Source organism: Rosa chinensis, chromosome 7 (assembly GCF_002994745.2).
Source record: "Rosa chinensis cultivar Old Blush chromosome 7, RchiOBHm-V2, whole genome shotgun sequence".
Classification (NCBI taxonomy): Eukaryota; Viridiplantae; Streptophyta; class Magnoliopsida; order Rosales; family Rosaceae; genus Rosa; species Rosa chinensis.
The window spans coordinates 47,898,414-47,920,948 of NC_037094.1; the positions used below are offsets into that span (position 1 = coordinate 47,898,414).

The 22,535-nt window shown below is 37.4% G+C and overlaps 1 protein-coding gene and 1 long non-coding RNA gene across 3 annotated transcripts; one reads left to right on the forward strand and one right to left on the reverse strand.

Moving 5' to 3' along the window:
* The first annotated feature begins 359 nt into the window (after positions 1-359).
* LOC112179851 (fructose-1,6-bisphosphatase, cytosolic) lies at positions 360-4,147 on the forward strand. 2 transcript variants are annotated; one of them, XM_024318340.2, is made up of 12 exons: positions 360-598; positions 1,437-1,484; positions 1,654-1,728; positions 1,855-1,916; positions 2,018-2,084; positions 2,194-2,307; positions 2,503-2,589; positions 2,877-2,947; positions 3,039-3,092; positions 3,186-3,272; positions 3,544-3,619; positions 3,729-4,147. In XM_024318340.2, the coding sequence occupies exons 1-12, from the start codon at positions 440-442 to the stop codon at positions 3,888-3,890; spliced, it is 1,062 nt and encodes a 353-aa protein (XP_024174108.1). In that variant the 5' UTR covers positions 360-439; the 3' UTR covers positions 3,891-4,147. The 2 variants fall into 2 exon arrangements, with proteins under 2 accessions (XP_024174108.1, XP_040367568.1); XM_040511634.1 differs by having other exon boundaries at positions 1,876-1,916.
* Positions 4,148-6,228: 2,081 nt separating this feature from the next.
* On the reverse strand, positions 6,229-8,264 carry LOC112175571. The gene is made up of 3 exons (XR_005802848.1): positions 7,864-8,264; positions 6,996-7,088; positions 6,229-6,459 (listed from the first exon to the last, which is right to left on the reverse strand). It is a non-coding gene; the product is annotated as an uncharacterized LOC112175571 (long non-coding RNA).
* Between the last annotated feature and the right edge of the window lie 14,271 nt (positions 8,265-22,535).

Below are 22,535 nucleotides of genomic sequence, written 5' to 3' on the forward strand. Positions count from 1 at the left end.
TATTGATGAGATTGAATAAAAGGGAATTCTGTGTAGTTAGTATACTGTAAGAAATTTTCTCAGCTTAATATGCTTGTGACAATGGTCTAAGCCAATTAAAGAAGTATGATGACCTAATGATGAAGGATTGCCTTCTTCCCTTATTTCCAATTCTGGCCTTCTCATCATAGTTTTGTTTACTCCCCCCCCCCAAAAAAAAAAAAAAAAACCAATTCTGGCACCAACATTTTAATTGGCCCAAGTAGCCATCCTAGATATGTGGAATATATGAATCTATACCACAGCATGCGTTGTGAATTGGATACCCCATCCATAGAATTAGTTCCTATATACGATTTGCTTTTACTCGATCCTTTTGATTTCCAAAGCTTCATAGCTTCGCTTAGACACCTTATTCATTTGCTGATATCATTCTGTAATCAATCGAGTGTGATCGAAGATGGATCACGCTGCTGAAGCTCATAGAACTGACCTGATGACCATCACTAGTTTTGTTCTGAATGAGCAGTCCAAGTATCCTGAGGCATGCGGTGATTTCACCATCTTACTCAACCACATTGTTCTTGGCTGCAAATTTGTCTGCTCCACTGTTAGCAAGGTCATTCTTCTTCATTCTTTCAATATGGCCTGTCTGTATGCATGCCTTGATTACATACAATTCCACGGTTTAACTTTTGAGATTTCATCCAACACCTTGTGCTCTTCCCCTGAAACCAAAGTCAAAATTCATAGGGGGCGTGTGGTGATGCCCCAACTCTCTAAGTGACAGGTATGATCGGAGCTATGCCATTGTGGCTCTATGCTGTTAAGGGCAAGTGGTGATGCCCCAGCTCTTAAGGCCAAGGACGATGGGAGCTTCCCATCTTTTGATAATCGTATTATCTTTCCAAGCCAATCATTCAGCTAAGATTTTTTGTTTTGTCTTTTTTGTCTTCTTTTTTTTGTCTTGTGGTCAACATTTCGTCAACTGAGAGTTGACTGTCAATTTAGAAATGGGAACAACCAAGGTGGTGATTGCTACAACATCATATGCCCTAGGAACATAATAACTAGAAAAAACAACTTGCCTGCTTTGCGTAGTATCTCGCCTAATGAATAAGGTCCCCATTTTGAGCCAAACACTCTTAACTTTGAAGCTTGGCATCAGATTCCAAAATAACAGAACTAAGATATGCCTCAATCACAAATTATACAAAGAAAAACCTGATTCTCTATGTTTTAGTTCTAAAAAAATAATATTGTTTTATATATTGTGAGAGGTGAAGATGCATTATTTTCTGTTTGAGCAATATCAGTCTACTGCACAATGTAAGTGAATTAGTTTCCTTTATATTTGTATGTATATAGTCTACTCTTGACCAGCATTGAAAATGAAATTATATTTTGTTATACAGAACCAGCTGTATGTTTCTCCCATAATTATTTTGTCATTTCAGGCCGGCCTTGCAAAAGTATTTGGACTTGCTGGAGAGATGAATGTTCAGGTAAATTATTTGGGTGTCTCATGAGTTTCAGAAAGTCAATTTAAATCTTATCAATAGTTAAGTTAACTTCATTGTATTGTATGTCTTCTTATGTTTTTTGTACCCCTATCTGTATATAATGAAATCAAACTTATAAACTGCATATGAACTTTGGCTATATCATTGTTAGGGTGAAAAACAAAAGAAATTGGATGTGCTTTCAAATGAAGTTTTCATCAAGGCATTAATTAGCAGTGGTCGCACTGTAAGTCTGCTGAAGCACTTCAGTTGTCTCATTTACTCAAGTTCAATCACAATTAGTGTTCGAACCAAAAACAGAACCATGAGTATTTGTTTCTTTTCTTCTTCCTAAATTTTACCCTTTTATCAGTGTATTCTTGTTTCTGAAAAGGATGAAGAGGCTACATTTGTGGAGCCATCAAAGCGCGGAAGGTTTTGCTTATATTTTTTAAGATATTTGTGTTCCCATAAATATGCTTTGTAGGTAGTGTTAAAAATATACATATCCAATAAACACATGTTGATGTTTGCAGGTACATTGTTGTTTTTGATCCATTGGATGGATCCTCTAACATCGACAGTGGTGTTTCCGTTGGAACTGTATAACCCTTTATCCTTATAATTACATAAGCTTCCAGATGCTTAAAGTTGCTTTCAATTTGACCTCAGAGTGATACATAAATTAACTTGCATATTCTCTTGCTTCTAGATATTTGGGATTTACATGGTGAAAGATAAGGAAAATCCGACTCTTGATGATGTACTGCGCCCTGGGAGTAATATGGTAGCTGCTGGTTATTGCATGTATGGAAGCTCTTGCACGGTAAAAATGATCAATTTTATCTGCAATATACAGACCTCTGTTTCCTTTCTGTTTTTAAATGTTATTTGAATTTCATGGTGACATTCTTTTTATCGTACCTACAAATGTGTACTAGTGTACAGAAAATATCTAATAACTGTTGTAAATTTCAATATTAGTAGTAATAATTGTAATTATAGAGCTTTTCAATTGCAGCTGGTGCTTAGTACTGGAAATGGAGTCAATGGCTTCACACTTGATCCATCCCTTGGGGAATTTATATTAACCCACCCTAATATTAGGGTATGTATACCTCATCCGACATGATCTTTCAGTTCCCATGTGGTTAATTTGCATGTATAGACATCGAAACAAAATTCAAAGGTAAAAGTAATACTTTATTATATATGCACATTAAATATCTAGATATATATTACTTGCCTTGAGCTCTTACCGTCACCTCTTGTTGATAAGTTTGTGGTTATAGTAGTCACCTATGCACACTTTTGTCAGGAGTTGAAAATTGCATAGATACCAAAGATCACAATGTATAAAGCTATATTTTTATGCTAGTTATTCAAAATTTACAGATTCCAAACAGGGGAAAGATCTACTCAGTAAATGAAGGAAATGCAGAAAACTGGGATATCCAAACTAACATGTATGTTCAAGTTATGCTCTTATAAAGAATTTTAAGTTGGAAGTAATTTATCAAAGAAAAAGAATTTGTTATTTCCTAATTTTTTTTCCAGGTATGTGGGATTATGCAAGTTTAACATGGGGAAGTCTTTCAGATACATTGGAAGGTATCAGTTCAATATCGATCCATAAATGTACTCTTCATTCACGTTTTCAATCAGATATATATAACTAATGCTACTGTTTATTACTTAATGCAGCTTGGTTGCTGATGTCCACAGAACATTATTATATGGTGGCATCTTTTTGTACCCTGCCGAGAAGAAAAGCCCAAATGGGAAACTACGGTACTATACCAAAATCAACAAATTTCCTTTTGAATATGACTATTCGCTGCTGATCTACTCCTGCATTGTCAGACCAAAAAAAAAAAAAAATATTTCTGCATTTTAATTGTGGTCTTGGTGACAAATTTCTGCCATATGTATATGAAGCATTTGGAAATTATAAATTGCATTTTGATCAAAAAAGATGCATACGACTAATTCGGAGACTGATTTTTCCTTTTGTAACCACATATTATTTAGCAATTGACTAGAATACAATTCATTGAAACAGAGTCCTTTATGAAGTTTTCCCAATGTCCTACCTAGTTGAGCAAGCAGGAGGGCAATCTTTTACTGGCAAGAAGCGGGTATCAGTTTATCGCTAATTGTTTTGTTTTTGCTTACATTATAATACGATTTACGAAACTATGTCTTTCTGAAGCATTTAGGTAACAACTTAAATGATTAATATTGCAGGCACTTGATGTGGTTCCAGAGAAGATACATGAGAGGTCCCCAGTATTCCTTGGAAGCTATGACGATGTCGAGGAAATTAAACGACTTTTTAAGGCTACTTATGACAGGGCCACCTCGGATTCTTCCTCTTCAATTCCGAGGTGGTTTGGTGGCTCGGTTTGAGCCGTAGAAGATGCAGCAAAGAAGAGAAGAAGTCAAAGCCGTCGTTTTGGGTTTCCGGTAGGAACTCGAGTTTCCGGCTACCTTCGGTGGCAATCCTTGTTATGCTTAGCACCACCGCTACCATTTATCATTCGTAGGTTACTTGTTAACCTACCTAGTGTAATTTTTCTATTTTCCTTGGACTGCTCCGATAACCATGGAATGTTATCTATGTATGTTGTATAATATGGGTTTGGATCAATTTAGAATTTCCTAGAGATTATGTTGTAGACTTGAATTGTTGGAAGTAGTTTTTTAAAATTATTAGTTGGACATGTTTGGATATATGATAATCTTGTGGTGTAGTTGATGATTGTGGGGAGCAGGTTGGCTCGAGGAGATGAGGGTGAAAATGTTTAGAAGTGTGATTTCGATTTTCCTTCACAAGTTTGGGTTGCCCACTTTTAGTGAAAATTCTGCGAATTTTCGGTAGAATTTTCTCAAAAAAGGGGCCCCACATGCTACTTTAGATTTCATGGTGAAATTCGGGATGGGTCCTGTCAACTTAAGAAACTTTAACATAGAGTTTCTGTCTGTTTTAATTGAAATGTATTGTTTTGTTTGGATGAGACAATCTGGAGATAAGAAGGTCTAGATTTGGATTAACTGTGCAATTGCGGATGATGTATGTTCTTAGTTTAATGCGAGTATGCAAAAATTTCAAATTTCCATATAGAAATAGGAAATGATCAAGAATTTATTTTAACATCTTTTTAACATCCAAGGCTATCCTTGAAGTAGTTGACGAGCATGAACTTTTTGGCTGGTACAAAACAACAATTTTTGCTTACATAAAAGAGAGGTTGACGAAGAAGCTCACTCCCTGGAAATCAAAGATTCTGAGTTATGCAAGTAAAGAGATTTCGATAAAAGCAGTAGCATAAACCATGCCTTTATATGCACTGAACTTCTATTCAATTCCCATGAGCCTTTGTGATGACTTGCATCTATTGTGTGCTCAATTTTTTTGGGGTGACACAGAAGAGAAAAAGAGTTTACACTGGAAATCATGAGAGAATAAGATGTGTTTAACCAAGAACAAGGGACTTGTGGGTTTTAAAATTTATATGCTTACAACTTAGTTATGCTAGGTAAACTCGGTGAAGATTGTTGTCGAATCTCCACTCTTTCATTGCTCGACTTTACAAAGTAAAGTATTACCCAAGCTGTTCTTTTTGGAAAGTAGAAACTGGTGAATCTCCCTCTATCTCTTGGAGGAGTATCATCAGATGAACGCCAATTCTTGTAGCTGGCGTGTAATGGAAGATTGGTATGGTCTACGGGTCAACATATTACATATAGGAGGACAACTAGATACCAGACTGATCCTATTACACAATACTACCACCTGAGAATTGTAAATTAGGTAAAGTGGTAGATTTGATTAATAGCCCCGCTCCTACTTGGATTCCTCATGTATTACACAACATCTTTCAACCGGAGGTAGTAGAGCAAAATCTTGTGCATTTCTCTGAGTCGTCGTGCTATGGGCGATCAAAACTTTTGGAAATTTGAAAAACAAAAGGCTTCTATTCGGTTAAGAGTGCCTATTGGGTGGCAAGAAACATAGTTCTAGATATAGCATATTGTTCCTTCTCCTTCCTCTGCTGATCCGAACAATATCCTTCGGAAAGCTTTTTAGAATGCCAGGGTTCCAAGACACTACTAGCAAAACAACAATTACCCAAGGATTTTAATCTGTGGGTAATAAGACTTTTACACACGGATATCAGTGTGTGATAGCCTTTACACACAGTGCACGCACAGATTGGTGTTACCGTGTGGTTTGGAGGGGGGGTAATGCTCATCTCACACGGATTATGTTGTCCGTGTGAAATACTAACGTGGGCCCCATTATCTTTCCATAAATATAAATTACCGGAATGAAATGCAATCCGTGTGAACAACTCTATTTCACACGGATTTCTGTGTTTAATATGTACCTATCTCACACGGATTTCTGTGTCAAATATGTACTTATCTCACACGGATTATTGTGTCTGTGTGAAATACTAACGTGGGCCCCACTATAATTCCATAAATATAAATTACCGGAATGGAACGTAATCCGTGTGAACAACTCTATTTCACACGGATTTCTGTGTTAAATGTGTAAACTATATTTCACACGGATTTCTGTGCGGGATATAACTCACACTGATTTCTGTGTCAAAACTTATAACTATTGACACGGATTTCCGTGTGAAATTCCTATACTCTTAACTCACACTGATTTCAGTGTGTAATAGTGACAGCATGTTAAAAAAAAATTTCTGCTGATTAATTTGCAACCTGAACATAATAATACTTTTATTTCTGTACAATAAACATACTTCAAATATTTACAATGAAGTGCTTTACATTAAAGAAGCATTCACAACTTTTGGCATAAAAAAATCAAGGCCTTCCAAACATAATCACTACTGCATACAGTTCTTCCATTGCTCAAAATGCAGAGGATCAGAAGTGCTTTCCATAGAATCAAGGCTCTTCTATCAGCAGCTCTATCCCTATATTGATAGCTTTCAAGCTGGAAATTTGAAAGAAGACAAGTTATGAGGGAAGTGTGAAGATTGTGATAGAATTGCATCCTCAACATCTTACAATGATTAAAACTAAAAATGACTGCAATCAAACTGTAACCAATGCACTGTGTACCATACATGTGAATCTGGAAGTCTTAAAAAGTAAAAATTAACAAGGATGTGGTTAATTAGCTGTACTGTAAAATTAATAGTGCAATTCGGACCAAATTAATAGTTTGGTGTATCCAGGTACTGTTCTAGATTTAATATATAAGTATATAACCGAACTCTGAGAGAATGAGGTATATTGGTAAGAGGGAATCTTTTTGACTAGTTACTTGTTGACATTATGGGTCTGCTTATGTAGCATTGCTTACTTGGACTGTGCAAGTGTGTAAAATTTGTGGTATTTGACAATTGATATACCTTTATAACTAGGATCACACCAATCATCAACAATTATCTTCTCAATCACAATTGAATTTAAAAGCAGAAATCTAATGAGTGCTAGTTCAGGTGTCATGCCGGAAATGTCACTTACTTTGACAACTCGCAGTTGGTTGAATGCACAATTGTTGCTATCATCTAACCAACAGCTTGCTTCTCTTCAAATGGGTCCATCTTGTCATTGATTCTACACAAAGGTGAAAGTTTCTACAGCATTAGCATCTGAAATTTCTGAAGAAATAAAAGGTTAACAAATATAAAGTAGGTTGTAAATTTCATTTTAAATTGCATTTCAACTGCAACAGAACAAAACGAAAAATGAGGGAAAAATGACTGTTCAATTTGCAAGAACCTTAAGAAGAAGGTCAGAAACATGATTAATAAAAAAGCTGTAAACCAAAAATATGAACAAAAACAAAGGTACTTTTTTTATGCATAAGCTGATTCATATATTAAAAAGACAAACAAAAAAAGGCACATAATGGTTCAACAATAAACCCGGATTAAATAAAAGAATGAGTTAATAGCCACCAATAGCAAAATAGAGATATACCCCAAGGAAAAGTTAAAAACAACAATACAGAGAGCAAAAATCACTTCAAGCTTACACATAAATCTAATGATCTAAATGTTGCTGTTATTCACACGAAATCAATAGACAAAAGCAACTACAAACTAATGCAAAATGCAATTCCAATTTTATACTAAATTAACCACATCCTTGCTAATTTTACAGTACAGCTAATTGTACTAATCCAATAAGGAAAAGTGTTATGACTCCTACTTTCCGGTTTCCATTGATAGAGGTTGGCTAATGGTAGGATTCATAAAAGGAGTAGGTTATATGTTGAAATCAAATATAAATTAACACATTGCCAAAAACTCCTCAGCTCTATTATCTCCTTCAGCCTACTGTGCATAATTAAACAACAAATCTCACAAAAAGACATAAAAGATGAAACCTGGAGATTAACAATTAAAACAGAAACACTCTTGCTTGTTTCTTGTCGTACACATCCATGTTCTTGTTGTATTCAACCTTCCTCTTCTCTGCCTTCGCCTAGTAGGGTTCTTTCTCCGATATAATTTTTACCTAAAAGCAACAATCAGAAAACTATTGGAGAATATTCCAGCAATAAACAAATTATTTACAAAAAGAAAGCCTGAAAACTCACAACATCAGACAACGATCGTCATTTCTCACCACCAGTTTTGCCAACCTGGTCAATAACGTCAAAGAAATTATAATAGACTAATTAAAATCATTCAAAATTTCATATTTAGGAGAATTTAGCATGTAGATCTGGGAAATGAGATTGACTTACAGCAGCATCCAATTTTTTGTTGGAATGTTCCTACCTGTACCTCTCTAAACACCTGCCTATTCAAAACCAAAACAAAAAGTCAGCGAAACAGATTCACACCTTAAAAAAAAAGGGGGGGAAATTTTCACAGATCTAAAAAATTCATGAACATGCTCAAAGAGTCACTCCTTTCTCTAAATAAAATGAACCCCACAACCCTAGAGAGATCATCACTCGATATATATTATATACTAACCATAGCCACAGTTTTGAACTTATAAAAACATGTCAATTCATCCAATTAAGTAACCAAATCTATTACACTCAATTCACATCAAAAATCGATAATAAAGCAAGAAGAATGGCATTATACACAGAAATTTCACTTTCATACCACATATCCATAAGTAGGCAATGATGGTAACTTAACAGTCTAGCTGATTACGATATGCATAGAAATTGAACACCTTTAAATAACATTAAAAAATATATCAAAATTTCAGCAGCAAAACAGACTAACCTTGCCACAGAACTTGCCGACCTTATTCACCTCACAGTATGCAATTCCTCTAGATCCTAAAGTGAACGCAGGAAAAAAAAAAAGACACCTTGATGAGTTTTTGTTAAATTAGTTTATCTTCTATTTGCAGAAACAATAATGCAGACATTCAAGATTATGACATGAAAGTCGGATGGTAATATACTGTGTTAATTAGGGTCATGTTATCAGTCACAGAGAATTGAACTTTGCTTCCTCTCTTTTTCTCTTTGTCCGCAGAACCCAAATGGTTTTGCCCTCTGAACCAAAAGCCACTATTACGCAAACTATAATAGGAAATCAATGATACACAATCGCTCACCCGATCAAATATGCCTAAACTTCTCATGCTATACCCAATTGAATAAAATTAGCAGAAATCTGGGTCGACTATGCCGATGGAGTGGACGGAGGCGATGCTTGACAGTGGAAGTGAGCAGAGTCGGTGCGTGGGTTGTTGCAGGGACTCAAGGAGGCTGCGTTAAACTCGTCGGAGGTCGGTGATGGTGGAGGTGAGTCACGTTGGTGACCGGAAGTGGGTGTCGAAGGAGAGAGAAAACAGATCTAGTTCCTCTGTCCTCCATTAAACCAAAAAAATTTGGAGATGAGAGAGAGGGAGGCAGAGAAGAGGAGCTGGGATATGAGAGAGAGAGAGGGAGAGCGCTCTCCATTGCTAGCAGTGGGTGGAGGAGCAGAGAGAGGGTGGGGAGGGGGCAGTGGGTGGAGGAGATGAGAGAGAGAGGGAGACATGAGAGAATTCGGAGGAGGGTTTAGATTTTGGTCAAGTATTTTCTGGTTTTAAGCAGCATTATACACGGAAATCTGTTTGTTTATAGTATTTCACACGGAAATCCGTGTGAAATACATTTGCATTTACTACAGATATCCGTGTGAAATATATTTGCTACGGATATCCGTGTGTATGTACCTCAGAAATCCACGGAAATCCGTATGTAATACTACTAGGGGAGGGAAATTGATTTTGTTCCAAAAAAGTGAGCGGGAAAAAATTTACCACGAAAATCCGTGTGCGATACATATATATTTACCACTGATTTTCGTGTGTATTTATCTCGGTAATATATAACTGTTATATTAATTATTGTTTACACGGAATTCTGTCTCTATTCTATTTTTTTCACACGGAATTTAGTAGCTAATTTTTCTTTTCACACAGATATCCGTGTCTACATTTCACACAGATATTCGTGCGTTGCTCATTTCACAGATAATTCTGTATTAAACACTTATTGTAACGGAATTATGTAGCTAATAGAGTTTTTCACACGAAATTCTGTAGCTAATGGTTCTTTTCACACGGATTTCCATGTTAACATTTCACACAGATATCCGTGTGTGTTACTCATTTCACACAGATGTCTGTACCAAAAACCGGTCAACCCTTTAAACGCTTCTACTTCCCTAAGGGGAGCCGACCCTTGAGGAGATAAAATTTCAGAAATTTTTACATTAGTTGATATAGCTTCTACCCATGAGAGCATGAGAGTTTACAGATCAAAAAAATAAGTTACGAGTGAGCGGTTATGAGCATATTAGTTTTATGTAGTATTTAAAGTTTAGGGTTGACCTACTAGATAGAAACCTAAACGATGACGAAAATAGCTGAAATTTTGAACACAACCATTTATTCTTATCATGATAACATCCTACGGTCGATTTTGATAAAGTCTATTTCCTACGCATTGTTGCTTATGGAAGGTATACTTTTCATTATAACTAATAAACTAGTTATACCACATTAGTAGACATATAAGAATTTTGTGCCATACATGTGATAAAAATTGAAAATTGATAAATTTGAGATTACCCATCTATTTATAGCGTATTAATAGGTATGGTGTAAAAAAATTAACTCAATCCGCCGTTCTTTCAATATCAAATAAAGTGGTTAACCTTATATACACCTATACTTCTCTAAGGGGAGTAAAACCACGAGGAGATAAACTTTTCAAAATTTTTACATTATTTGGTATACCTCATATTCATGAGAGTATGAGAGCTGACAGATCGAAAAAATAAGTTGCGAATGAGCGGTTATGAACATAGTAGTTTTATGTGGTATTTAGGGTTCAGAGTTGATATAGTAGATCGATACCTAAACGATAACAAAAATAGCTGAAATTTTGACCATAACTATTTATTCTAATCATGACAACATCCAACGGTCGATTTTGATAAAGTCTATTTCCTCCACATTGTTGCTCATGGGAGGTATACTTTTATTTACAACTAATAAACTAGTTATAACACATTAATAGACATATAAGAATTTTGTGCAATCCAAAAAATAAAAATAAAAAATTGATAAATTTGACATTACTCATCCATTTATAGCGTATTAATAGGTACGGTGTAAAAAAATTAACTCAATCCGCCGTTCTTTCAATATCAAATAAGTAATTAACCTTATATACACATATACTTTTTCACACAGAATTTTGTAGCTAATTGTTCTTTTCACACGGATATCCGTGTGAAAAGGTTTTAGTTTTTACACAGACATCCGTTACTGTTGTTTATTCACACGGATTTCTGTGTGTAGTCTCCTTTTCACACGGAATTCTGTAGGTCATTTTTCTTTTCACACGGATATCTGTGTCAACATTTTCACACTGAAATCCGTGTGTATTACTCTTTTCACACAGATATCTGTATCAAATATTTATTGTAATGGAAATCCGTCCCTCCATAATTCACATAACATAAAAAATTAATTATTTCGAAATAAACTAATTTATAATACGTACAGAAATCAGTGTGAATTGATTTTCACACAGATATCCGTGTGAAAATGTTTTAGTTTTTACACAGATATCTGTGACTGTTGTTTATGCACACGGATTTCCGTTGATATTGTTATTGTATAAATTATTGCGGGCCCGATTATGCTCATTTCACACGGATTTCTGTTAGTATTTCTATTACACACGGATTTCTGTGGCTTTTAACTACAGTAAATCCGTGTGTATTGTTATTTTGCTAGTAGTGAAGTAAGGTTCAAATATGCTTATGGTACTATCATAACCTGCTTCCTACGCATGTTGGACCAAAATTTGAAGGGTTATAAAAGAGATGTTGGTTGTCTCCTAGCTAGGGTGTAGAATATTCTGCAAATATTTACTTTCCTTGTACATATAAATTTCGTCTCTCTCTGTATAATTGTAGGAGATCGTTTCCTATTAGGATTACTCTTGTATCACTTTATAAACCCGATTCTTAGGGGTGAATTATTATTGAAGCATTCTAAACTATTGAATTCTTATTTTCAACTTGGTATCAGAGCAGGTTCAATCCCTTGACCTGCACTGTATTCCGCTAAAACCCAGAACCTGAATCCCATACCTTGAATTCGAAACTCCAAACAATTTCTTTTGTAGCATCATTAATCTGACCATCATCACATCAACATTACCCCACAGTGACATCATCGCATCAAAAGTAGCCCACATCATCACCATATCATAACTGCCGTACCTTTCTTGGTTGAATTAGTCAAGCCTTGAATTATCATCAATCAAACCTGTCCATCAGCCACATCAAAATTACCATACCCTTTGATTATTTTAGTATAGCCAACAAACCTTGCAAACTAGCCGACGAAGCTCTGTTTTACTGCACACCTCTTTCTGGTCACGTACCCGTTTTTATTTTTTATTTCTTGGTCAATGGAAGACGACGCTGCCACCTTTGCACTCGACAACATGCCTCCACCACGCCACCTTTCGGGTAAAAAAAATCCATATGCAAATATAAAGTGTCTAGTCTGTGGAAATTTGGGTCACAGCAAGCAACGGTGCTATGAAGTAATTGGCTACCCTGATTGGTGGGATTTCACCAAGAAACCGCGAAAAAACCTTGAAAAAGCTGTCGTGGCTACTACAGAGGAAGAGCAATCATCTAATGCCTCCGCTAAAGTAGCACAGATTCGTATGAAGGGTAAGGTCTCTATGAATAGTTCTTGGATAATTGATACAGGTGCATCTGACCATATGACTAATGATCCTAGTCTCTTAGAAAAGCTGAAACCCTCCTCTCAAGACATTGTCTCTACGGCTGACGGTGCTCCAACTCCGGTTACTGGAGAAGGTCCTGTTGTTCTATCTAATACATTAACCCTTGAGTCTGTGTTAGTTGTTCCTTCATTGGCATATAATCTCTTATCTGTTAGCCAAATTATTTTAGCACTAGCATGTATTGTGACCTTTTATCCCTCACTCTGTGTATTTCAGGACATTCTAACTCGGCGGATTCTTGGTTATGTTGTTAGAAGGGGGAAGCTCTATTACTTGGACCTGACAAAGAGTGGAGAGCAACAATTGTTAGGACAAGTAAATCAGGTCAATGGAGTAGAGAATGCTAAGGAAACAGTGTGGCTGTGGCATCGTCGTTTAGGTCATCTATCTTTTGGTTATCTTAAGAAACTACAACCTCAGTTGTTTTTGGGTGTCAGTGATTCAGATTTAGGTTGTGATGTATGTGAATTGACTAAGAGTCATCGAATTTCGTATTCACCTAGCCTTAATAAAAGTCTCATTCCATTTATGAAGATTCATTCTGATTTTGCAGATTGATCCCACAATGCCGGTAGAATATATTTAGAGTGAGGCCTCGCCGTGAAATTAAAGTGTGAGGTTGGAGTTTAGGGTCACTTTTCGGTCTCATATCCACATCTCGACCATTCAGTTTTTAGGTCCTGCCAAGATCCCGTCTTTCTCTGGAGCTCGATATTATGTGACTTTTATTGATGATTGTACTCGTATGACTTGGGTGTCTTTATTGAAGAACAAAAGTGATGTGTGTTCCATGTTCAAAGAGTTTCACAAGATGGTGTCTACATAATACCAACAGAATATTCTAGTTTAATTTCCAATCCGACAATGGCGGAGAATATATTAATGGGTCCTATGCAGAAGTTTATGCAATCTCATGGAATTCAACATTAGACTTCTAATTCATATACTCCTCAATAGAATGGATTGGCCAAAAGGAAGAATCGACAGTTACTTGAAGTTGTCCGTGCCTCTTTATTTGGCATGCATGTACCTCGTGAATATTGGGGAGAAGCTGTGAAGTCTGCCGCTTACCTCATTAATCGTACTCCTTCTCGGGTAATTGAATTTCAAAATCCTCAGCAGAAACTTCAGTAACTTATGTCACTTCCTTCGCTACCAAATCTTGAACCTCGCGTGTTTGGATGCGTAGCCTATGTTCATATTCCCAAGCCTCAATGCAGCAAGCTTGATCCCCGTGCCCGTAAGTGTATATTTGTTGGTTATGCGGAATTCAAAAAAGGTTATCGATGCTATGATCCTCTTACTGGTACTATGTATGTTTCTCTTGATGTTGCGTTTCGCGAATCTGAGCCTTATTATTCAGGGGGAATTTCGGAGTCTTCCCTTCAGGGGGAGAGAGGTTGTGAAGGAAATCCTCAAGATGTATTTACATTTGAAGAATTTGAATAATTAGAAGCTTTAGAATCAAGATTTGGAGTTGGGAATTCTTCTCCAACTGAAAGCGAAACAGGAAACGAAGGCGAACAAAATTCTGCAGCCGTGGGGCCCTCCACCTGCGGAAAACAAAGTGAAGAAGAGCAAGAAAGGGCTACCGTGAGAAAAGAAAGTGGAAAGGAAAAAGGTACTGCTACCGTGGGGTCCGCAAGAGACGATGGTGGCCTGATGGGAGGTAGACAAACTGATGGAAAGGATGGGCTTGATGACTTGAACTCGGATGGGCATGAAGTCTTGAACTCAGATTGGCATGAAAACTTGAGTGTGGGGCCCTCGGATGGGCATGGTGACTTGAACGTGGAAGAGAGACAAGGTGGTAGAACTGTGGGGTCCACGGGTGAGCAGTTTTTTGACTCCACAAGCACAAGCCAACGGCTTGATTCCAGTGGTCCCTTTGGCTCCAGCCGACCACTTGACAAGCTACACAAGACTGACACGCAACTTGAGAGTGACAACAATGCACTAATGCATCTGGGAACATCACAAGCTAACAGTGAACAGAATATTCAGGGCCCTCATCTATTAGAGTACTATCCCTTCTCTACATCACCAACTGAAGAATCCGCTGTTAGTGTTCCTCCTCAGGTACCTTTAATTTCAAATAAATCATCTGGGATAGGTAATATTGAGTCTAGGAAATCACAGAGGGCTACCAAGGGTATTCCTAAGAAACAATATGAACCAGACATCAAAACCAAAGCTAAGTATCCTATAGCTAATTACATGTCTAACCATAGGTTGTTTGGGTCACATGGACTTGTTGTTGATCAATTATCCACTGTATATGTTCCTAGTAGTGTACAGGATGCTTTGGCAGATCCTAAGTGGACTCAAGCGATGAATGAAGAACTAGAGGCTTTGCAGAAAAATTTGACTTGGGATATTGTGACTATGCCGGTTGGAAAGAAGACTATTGGATGCCGATGGGTGTTTACAGTAAAAATTAAAGCTGATGGAAGCATTGACAGGTACAAAGCCAGATTAGTTGCCAAAGGTTACACTCAGCGCTATGGAATTGATTATGAAGAGACGTTTGCCCCTGTAGCAAAGATCAATACTGTTCGAATCTTGATTTCACTTGCAGCAAATAAAAATTGGCCTCTACATCAGTTTGATGTGAAGAATGCGTTCCTCAATGGTAACTTGGAGGAAGAAGTGTATATGGACATGCCACTAGGGGTGAAAAATTTGCCTTATGATACTGGTAAGGTTTGTAAGTTGAAGAAGTCTCTTTACGGTTTGAAGCAGTCTCCGAGAGCTTGGTTTGGAAGATTTTCTAAGTCCATGAGGGCGTTTGGTTATAAACAAAGCAACTCCGATCACACTTTGTTCATCAAGCATCATCGGGGGAAGATTACCGCTCTGATTGTATATGTTGATGATATGGTTGTCACGGGGAATGACTTAAAGGAGATGGAGGCTCTACAAAAGTATCTTTCTAAGGAATTTGAGATGAAAGACCTTGGGCAATTGAAGTACTTCCTTGGAATTGAAGTTACAAGGTCGAAGAAGGGGATTTCTTTGTCCCAATGTAAGTATGTACTTGACTTGTTAGCTGAGACCGGAATGCTTAACTGCAACCCTATTGAGACACCGATCGAGATGAATCATAACCTCGCCATCTATCCGGATCAGGTTCCAACAGATAAAGGAAGGTATCAACGTCTAGTAGGGAGACTTATTTACCTTTCTCATACTAGGCCTGATATTGCTTACGCTGTGAGTGTGGTGAGTCAATTTATGCATTGTCCAAGTGAAGAGCATATGGACGCAGTGTATCGTATTTTGAGATATCAAATGGCACCTGGAAGAGGTTTGTTGTTTGGAAGAAAGGATGAGTTGGAGGTTGTGGGGTACACAGATGCAGACTGGGCTGGTGATAAGACAGACAGGCGGTCCACATCTGGGTATTTTACATTTGTTGGAGGAAACCTTGTGACTTAGCGCAGCAAGAAACAGAAGGTTGTTGCTAGGTCAAGTGTTGAAGCTGAATTTCGAGGTATGGCACATGGAGTTTGTGAGATGTTGTGGATTCGTAATGTGCTGAAAGATTTGGGTTTTAAGCTCAAGAAGCCTATGTTTTTGCATTGTGATAGTAAGTCTGCTATTAAAATCGCTCATAATCCTGTTCAGCATGACCGGACTAAGCATGTGGAAGTAGATCGGCATTTCATTAAGGAAAACCTGGACAGGAAGATCATCCGTTTCCTTTTGTGTATACAGAAGATCAATTAGCAGATGTTCTCATGAAAGGAGTGTCAAGGAAAGTGTTTGACAACTCAATTGACAAGTTGGGCATGATTGACATCTATGCACCAACTTGAGGGGGAGTGTAGAATATTCTGCAAATATTTAGTTACCTTGTACATATAGATTTCGTCTCTCTTTGTATAATTGTAGGAGATCGTTTCCTATTAGGATTACTCTTGTATCACTTTATAAACCCGATTCTTAGGGGTGAATTATTATTGAAGCATTCCAAACTATTGAATTCTTATTTTCAACTAAGAGTTTCATAAAGCTAGGAAATTTTCCCCAAAGCAGAAGCAACAGCGTGCTCAGCAATATTGAAAACCACCATTGTCTAGCCAATTGAAACTAAACATTAGGGGTGTACAAAACACGGTACAAACCGGTCAAAACCGACCCGTAAATATGGTTTGGTTAAGGTTTTTTAACTTTAAAAATTGAAAGCTGGTTCAATACCGAACCAAACCATTTATGAATTGGGTTGGTTTGATTTCTCTTTTGCTTAAACCGCGGAACCCGAACCGACCGGTATGTTTGAAATATAATAACGAAAAGTGTTAAATATATATATATATATATATATATTCATTTGTCCGGTCGTTCTAAGTAAGTTCTAAATATTCAATTATAACTTTATTCTCAAATGATATACGACCATATCGAATCCAATGCCCAAAGACCTAGAAGTCTAATATATAATCGCTACGATTTATTTGATCCTCTCATATCACATATCTCAATCTCTCATTCTCTAACCTTTAATACTACCATATTAAGCTAGTATTTATAGCTAAGCCGTCAAATAATTCAATCATTTTGAATCTATTCTAGATTTTGGTTTTTGAATATTAGTTTTGGATTTGATTATTGTATTTTAAATTTAGATTATGCTTATTTAATATAATTTTTATTCTTTAGATTGAATTTTACTAGAAATTTTTTTTTTCATAAATAGTATGTTAATATAATATAGGTTAAAACCGCCTAACCGACCGAACCAAACCATCTTTAATTGGATTGGATTGGATCGGGTTAAACTTATTTTTTTTAATGACCGGTTGTCCAAAATGCTTAAACCGCTCACTTTAGTATAGAGACGGTTTAGAGTCAAAACCGATCCAACCCAATCCGTGTGCAGCCCTACTAAACATTGATGAAGTAGCTTTCCTAATTCTATGACTAATGGTGGAGTTGGTACTTGGTGGTGTTCTTCGAGACCATGAAGGTATATTCATTGCTGTCCTGGCGCACAGATTTTCTTATTTTACTTCGGCTAAACAAGTTGAGTTGTTAGCTATCAGATTAGGTATGGATCTTCTCCAAGCACTACATACTGAGGATGTGGTCATTAAATTAAAAGTGATTACTTGTGTGCTGTGCAAGTATATAAAATCATGTTGGTATAGTGTTGGCATTCCTTCTTCACAAAACTCTACTCATTAAGTAGCCCAAGGTTGCAGCCCAAGCCCATACTTGTTTAAATATATTTGTTGTGGTTGACTTGGTTGTTTTGCTATCAAAGACCCTCGTGAAGTCTGGAAGATCAGTTTGCTAGCAGCTTTCCCATCTCAGCATAATTGTTTAATTGCAATTGTCTCTCTTGTGTGGCTATCTTGCTGTCGAAAGCCAACACTAAGTTTTGAAGATTAGTTCAATTGCAACTTGCAACCTCATCTCAGTTTGCTGCCCCTTTGTCGTGGTTCCCAAACCCATCTCATCTTGCTATCTTGTCCAAGATCAAGCTTCAAACTTGAAGATCAAAAGAAGACCCGTCTTCATCATGGCTCAAGTAAGCTCATACATGGCATTTCTTTCAAAAAGTCAATGGTTTTTCATGGGTTCCCTTCCTATGTCAGTTTTGATTATGGAGCTTGAGTGTTTTGGGTTCTTGAATTGGTTTCCCAATTGAAATTAGGAGCATGGGTTTACATGGGCAATCTGAAATTATATATATGAGTTTACCTACTCCAATTGAGATTAAGGGTTCTTTGAGTGAACTGTCCCTTATCTCTTTCCTCTATATATATGGGCTCTCTGTTCCATTTCGATTATTGAAAATACTTTTGTGTTTCAGTCCCTTTGTTTATCAAGAGTTTATCTCTTTGGTTTTCTGTTTTTCAAAATGTCTTGTTCCATGTTGAAAACAATTTGAAAAACACAAAACCATTCATGCATATTCATCTCTTGCATCCCATGAGTTCAGTTGGGAATTGTAAGCTTCAAAGGTGAAATCTCCAAGTCGAACTTGCTGCGTTCATAGTTTGTGTCATAGTTGAGATTTCTGAGTTGTTCACTTGTGTAAACAATTAGCAAGGAGTGATTACAACAGTCTAGTGAGTTAGTCTAGAAGGATTGCCGCGTCAGTGCAATCCAAGTGTTGTAAACTTGTAATCTGTTTCATTAGTGATTTGGATTTGGTCTTTCAAGAGTAAAGGCCAAGCAGATGTTTTCCCTTGATAGGGTTTTACTGCGTCAACAAAACATGTGTTCTTTATTGCTTTAGTTGGTTTGTTGAATTTACAATACAATCTGTTCATTATCAGTTCTCAGGATTGATCATGCTGTTGCAATCCCTGAGAAAGGTTTTTGAACGAAAAAATTGGTTGTGAGCCTATTCACCCCCCCTCTAGGCTCCTTCTAGGATCTTCAAATCATTTGCATTTGATTTCTCCAATTTAGGGAATGTGATTGATGATATTCAAGTGGGAATGGTAAGAGTTCCACAGGCTTCAGATATTCATGCTCCTCGATCCTCAAATGTTGTAGCTCATAGGCTCACTAGTGTTTCCTTTGAAACTAATGTAAATGTTGAGTGGTATACTCAAGCTCTATGGATGGAAGGGGACCCAAAGGGCCCAAAAAGCAATAAAACACACTCAGCTTATGGTTGCAAGTTTCCTATATCTAAAGACTTCACACAAGTCATCTAACGCAAGATTAGTAACATGTGGAGGAGGTTACTCAAAGTAGATAGCACCAATCTTAGCAGATAGATTGCATCTTGAAGGGTTATCCAAAACCATATTAACTTCTCGAAACACGTGGCTTATCATACATTCAGAGAAGCTACTTTGGAGATATAGAGAAAAGTTGATAAACGTCTTCAAAGGATGCATATCATCAACTCCATTATTCATCAAACTGACAAACACTTCATAATCACATTCCACAACCACTCTGTTCATCCTAAGATTAGCCGCTATTTGTAATTCCAGTAACATACCCCATGTCTCGGCTTCCAAAACCTGACCTTGCCCAATATGAGCAGCAAATCCATGTATCCAGTTACGATATTGATCTATAAGAACCCTCCACCTCCTATTTTCCCATTTAGATTAGCTCTAGCACCATCAACATTCAATTTGACCTATCCATTACCAGGTTTAAGCCACTTCAAAGCCATAGTAGTCTGGTCTGTCCTTGTATTCTTCAATTCCTTAGAAAGATACCATTCAGCAACAATTTCAATAATAACCTTAACTGGGTTAATAGGGAATTGAAATCATTCTTCAAAAACATTTTTATTCCTCCATTTTCAAATATACCAACAAGTGAAGGTAAATAGGACATGCCAATTCATTCTACGATAACACTTCATTGTGCAACAACCATTAGCAGCTAGCCATCATGCCCAATCAATTTGGATAGCTCTTCTAATACTGTCAAAACAGTTGATCTCCTGCCAAATTTTGTTTACTCTAGGGCAATCTCTTAGCAAGTGCAATAAGGATTCCAAATGATATGACATATAGGACAAGAATTATCACTTGTAAGCCTTCTGTTCATCCTTTCAGCATTATTGAGAAGTTTACCTTGAATAATCAACCACAAAAATATTTTTAATTTTGGAGGCAAACACATTCTTCATAGGAACTTCCAAGCAAATTCATAGTTCTCATTAGCAAATAAGGATAAGTATGCAGATTTCACGGAGAAACGGCCATTAGAAGTTCCACTCCAAATAATTTTATCCTCTCCACCACCTAGAAATCCCACAGGCATACTTAAAATTATAGATTAAATTCAGTTTACCCCCCTGAGGTTTCAGGGTAACTTCATGTTAGTCCTTCTAGTCTCAATTTAATCAAAAACACCCCTGAGCTTTTGAATTTCAGTCAGTCATGCCCAATTTCTCTAATTCCATCCAAATCAGACGTTAAGTCTAGAAATAAGGCCCACTTTAAGGGCTAAAAGGGTCATTTCAAGACAAAAGCACCTCATGACCAAAAAAAGAAGAAGACACAAACCTTCATCTTCTTCCTCTGATCGTCCTCTCCCCAATCTGATACAGAAGCCCATTTTTGATTTTCCCAGCACCCACATAATTAAATCAAAGAAACCCCATTTCAAGCTACAACACTGAGCTAAACCAACATAGAAGTCCATTGCAAAACAAAAAAAAAGAAGATCAGGGGCTCGATGGTAATGGTGGCCGAGGAAGAGGCTGCAGCGAGCATGTAGATATCAGGGCCTCCTCGGTAAAGTTGGTGACTTTGTCAGCGAAGAAGATCGCCAATGAATAGAGGTGCTTTGTGATGCAGACTCTAACCACCACGCGAAGCTTCGATGGTCAGGGTCGAACAACATGGTGCTCTAATGGTTTTGATCAGCAATGTCCGATGTGGGTCGTCGCTGGTGTTGTCAATGTATTGGTTGAACAGCGTAGGTCCGGTAAGTCTTGGAGGGAGAAAAAGCAAGAATTTTTTCATACATGTAATACCCCGAAAAATCTAAATTATTTTCTGTTGACTTTTAGAAATGATTTTGTAGTCATGGGCACGAGTACAAAGCTTGGAGAGTTGGGGAAATTAGTTCCAACAATTTTATTTCAACAACGAACATTATTTAGGGGGTCTCGAAAAATTGACTTTTTATAAGTACAGAATTTGGGAAAACTTTCTTCATGAAAGTTGTAGAGCTCATAGATACGATCCCGTGCATATGTAGAACAAAATATTCGGAGTTCATATGAATTAGTTATGAATTTTTGAAGATATTTCCATTTTGGTTTTTAATTTCTGGAAATTGCATTTGAGGACAGAATTTTCTGAAACCTAATTTCTCTAACCCCTCTCTCTCCCGAGACGCTCCATGCCCCCTCCCCTTCGCCGGCGTCGCGCTTCTTCCTCCGGCCACTATAGGACTCGATCGAAGGTAGGTTTTGCTCGTCTTGCTTCCCTCTACACGTCTGTGGAATCAATCTAGCGTGGGACTAGCTGTAGCTTGAGTTACAATGCTGAGAAGAGGCCGAGATGAGCCGGAACCTCCCCCAGTCTCTGGTCTTCATTCTCCCAACTCCGGCCACCTTTAGCCATGGTTACAAAGGGGATTTTGTACTTCAATGGATGTACATCATTCTCCCCAGGTGGTTTTCATCAATTTCATCTGTGGAGATCGAATTTGATCGATTTCGAAACTAGGGTTTTTCGGATCTGGTGGCTTCCAAGGTAAAATTTGACTTTTTGGCCTATAATCTGATTATAGTGTGGTTATGAAAAATGAAATTGGAGTTGAGATGAAGAACTTTCGTGTTGGAAGTTTTGTCAAATTTTGACTTTTGCCTGGCGGCGGCGCCGCCAATGTGATGGTGGTTTCCGACGACCTGGGGCCACCCCAAGGGCAGTTTCTGCCCATTTTTGTGTTTTACACATCGATATGAAAGTGTCGATGTATTATACGCGATTTTTGGATATCATATGATTAAGTTATGAATTTTACGATTTCAATCGTTCGATTTGTGATCTATGAAGATCGGACCGTCCGATAGAATTGTAGTTTTGATATATAGATCGTATGACTGTCCCGATGACTTTTTGTGTCCACGGGCAAAGATACAGCCGTTGGATCTTTGTATAATTGTGAAATGGTGATTTGAAAGGCGATCCGTAAGGATCCGGCCGTCGGATTCTCGTATAATTTTGTGAGGGTGATTCTAGGGGTGATCCATGAGAATCCGATCATGGATCATCGTTGTTCGGCTCCAGTTTCACTTCTTGTTGTAGTTGGTCAGCAGT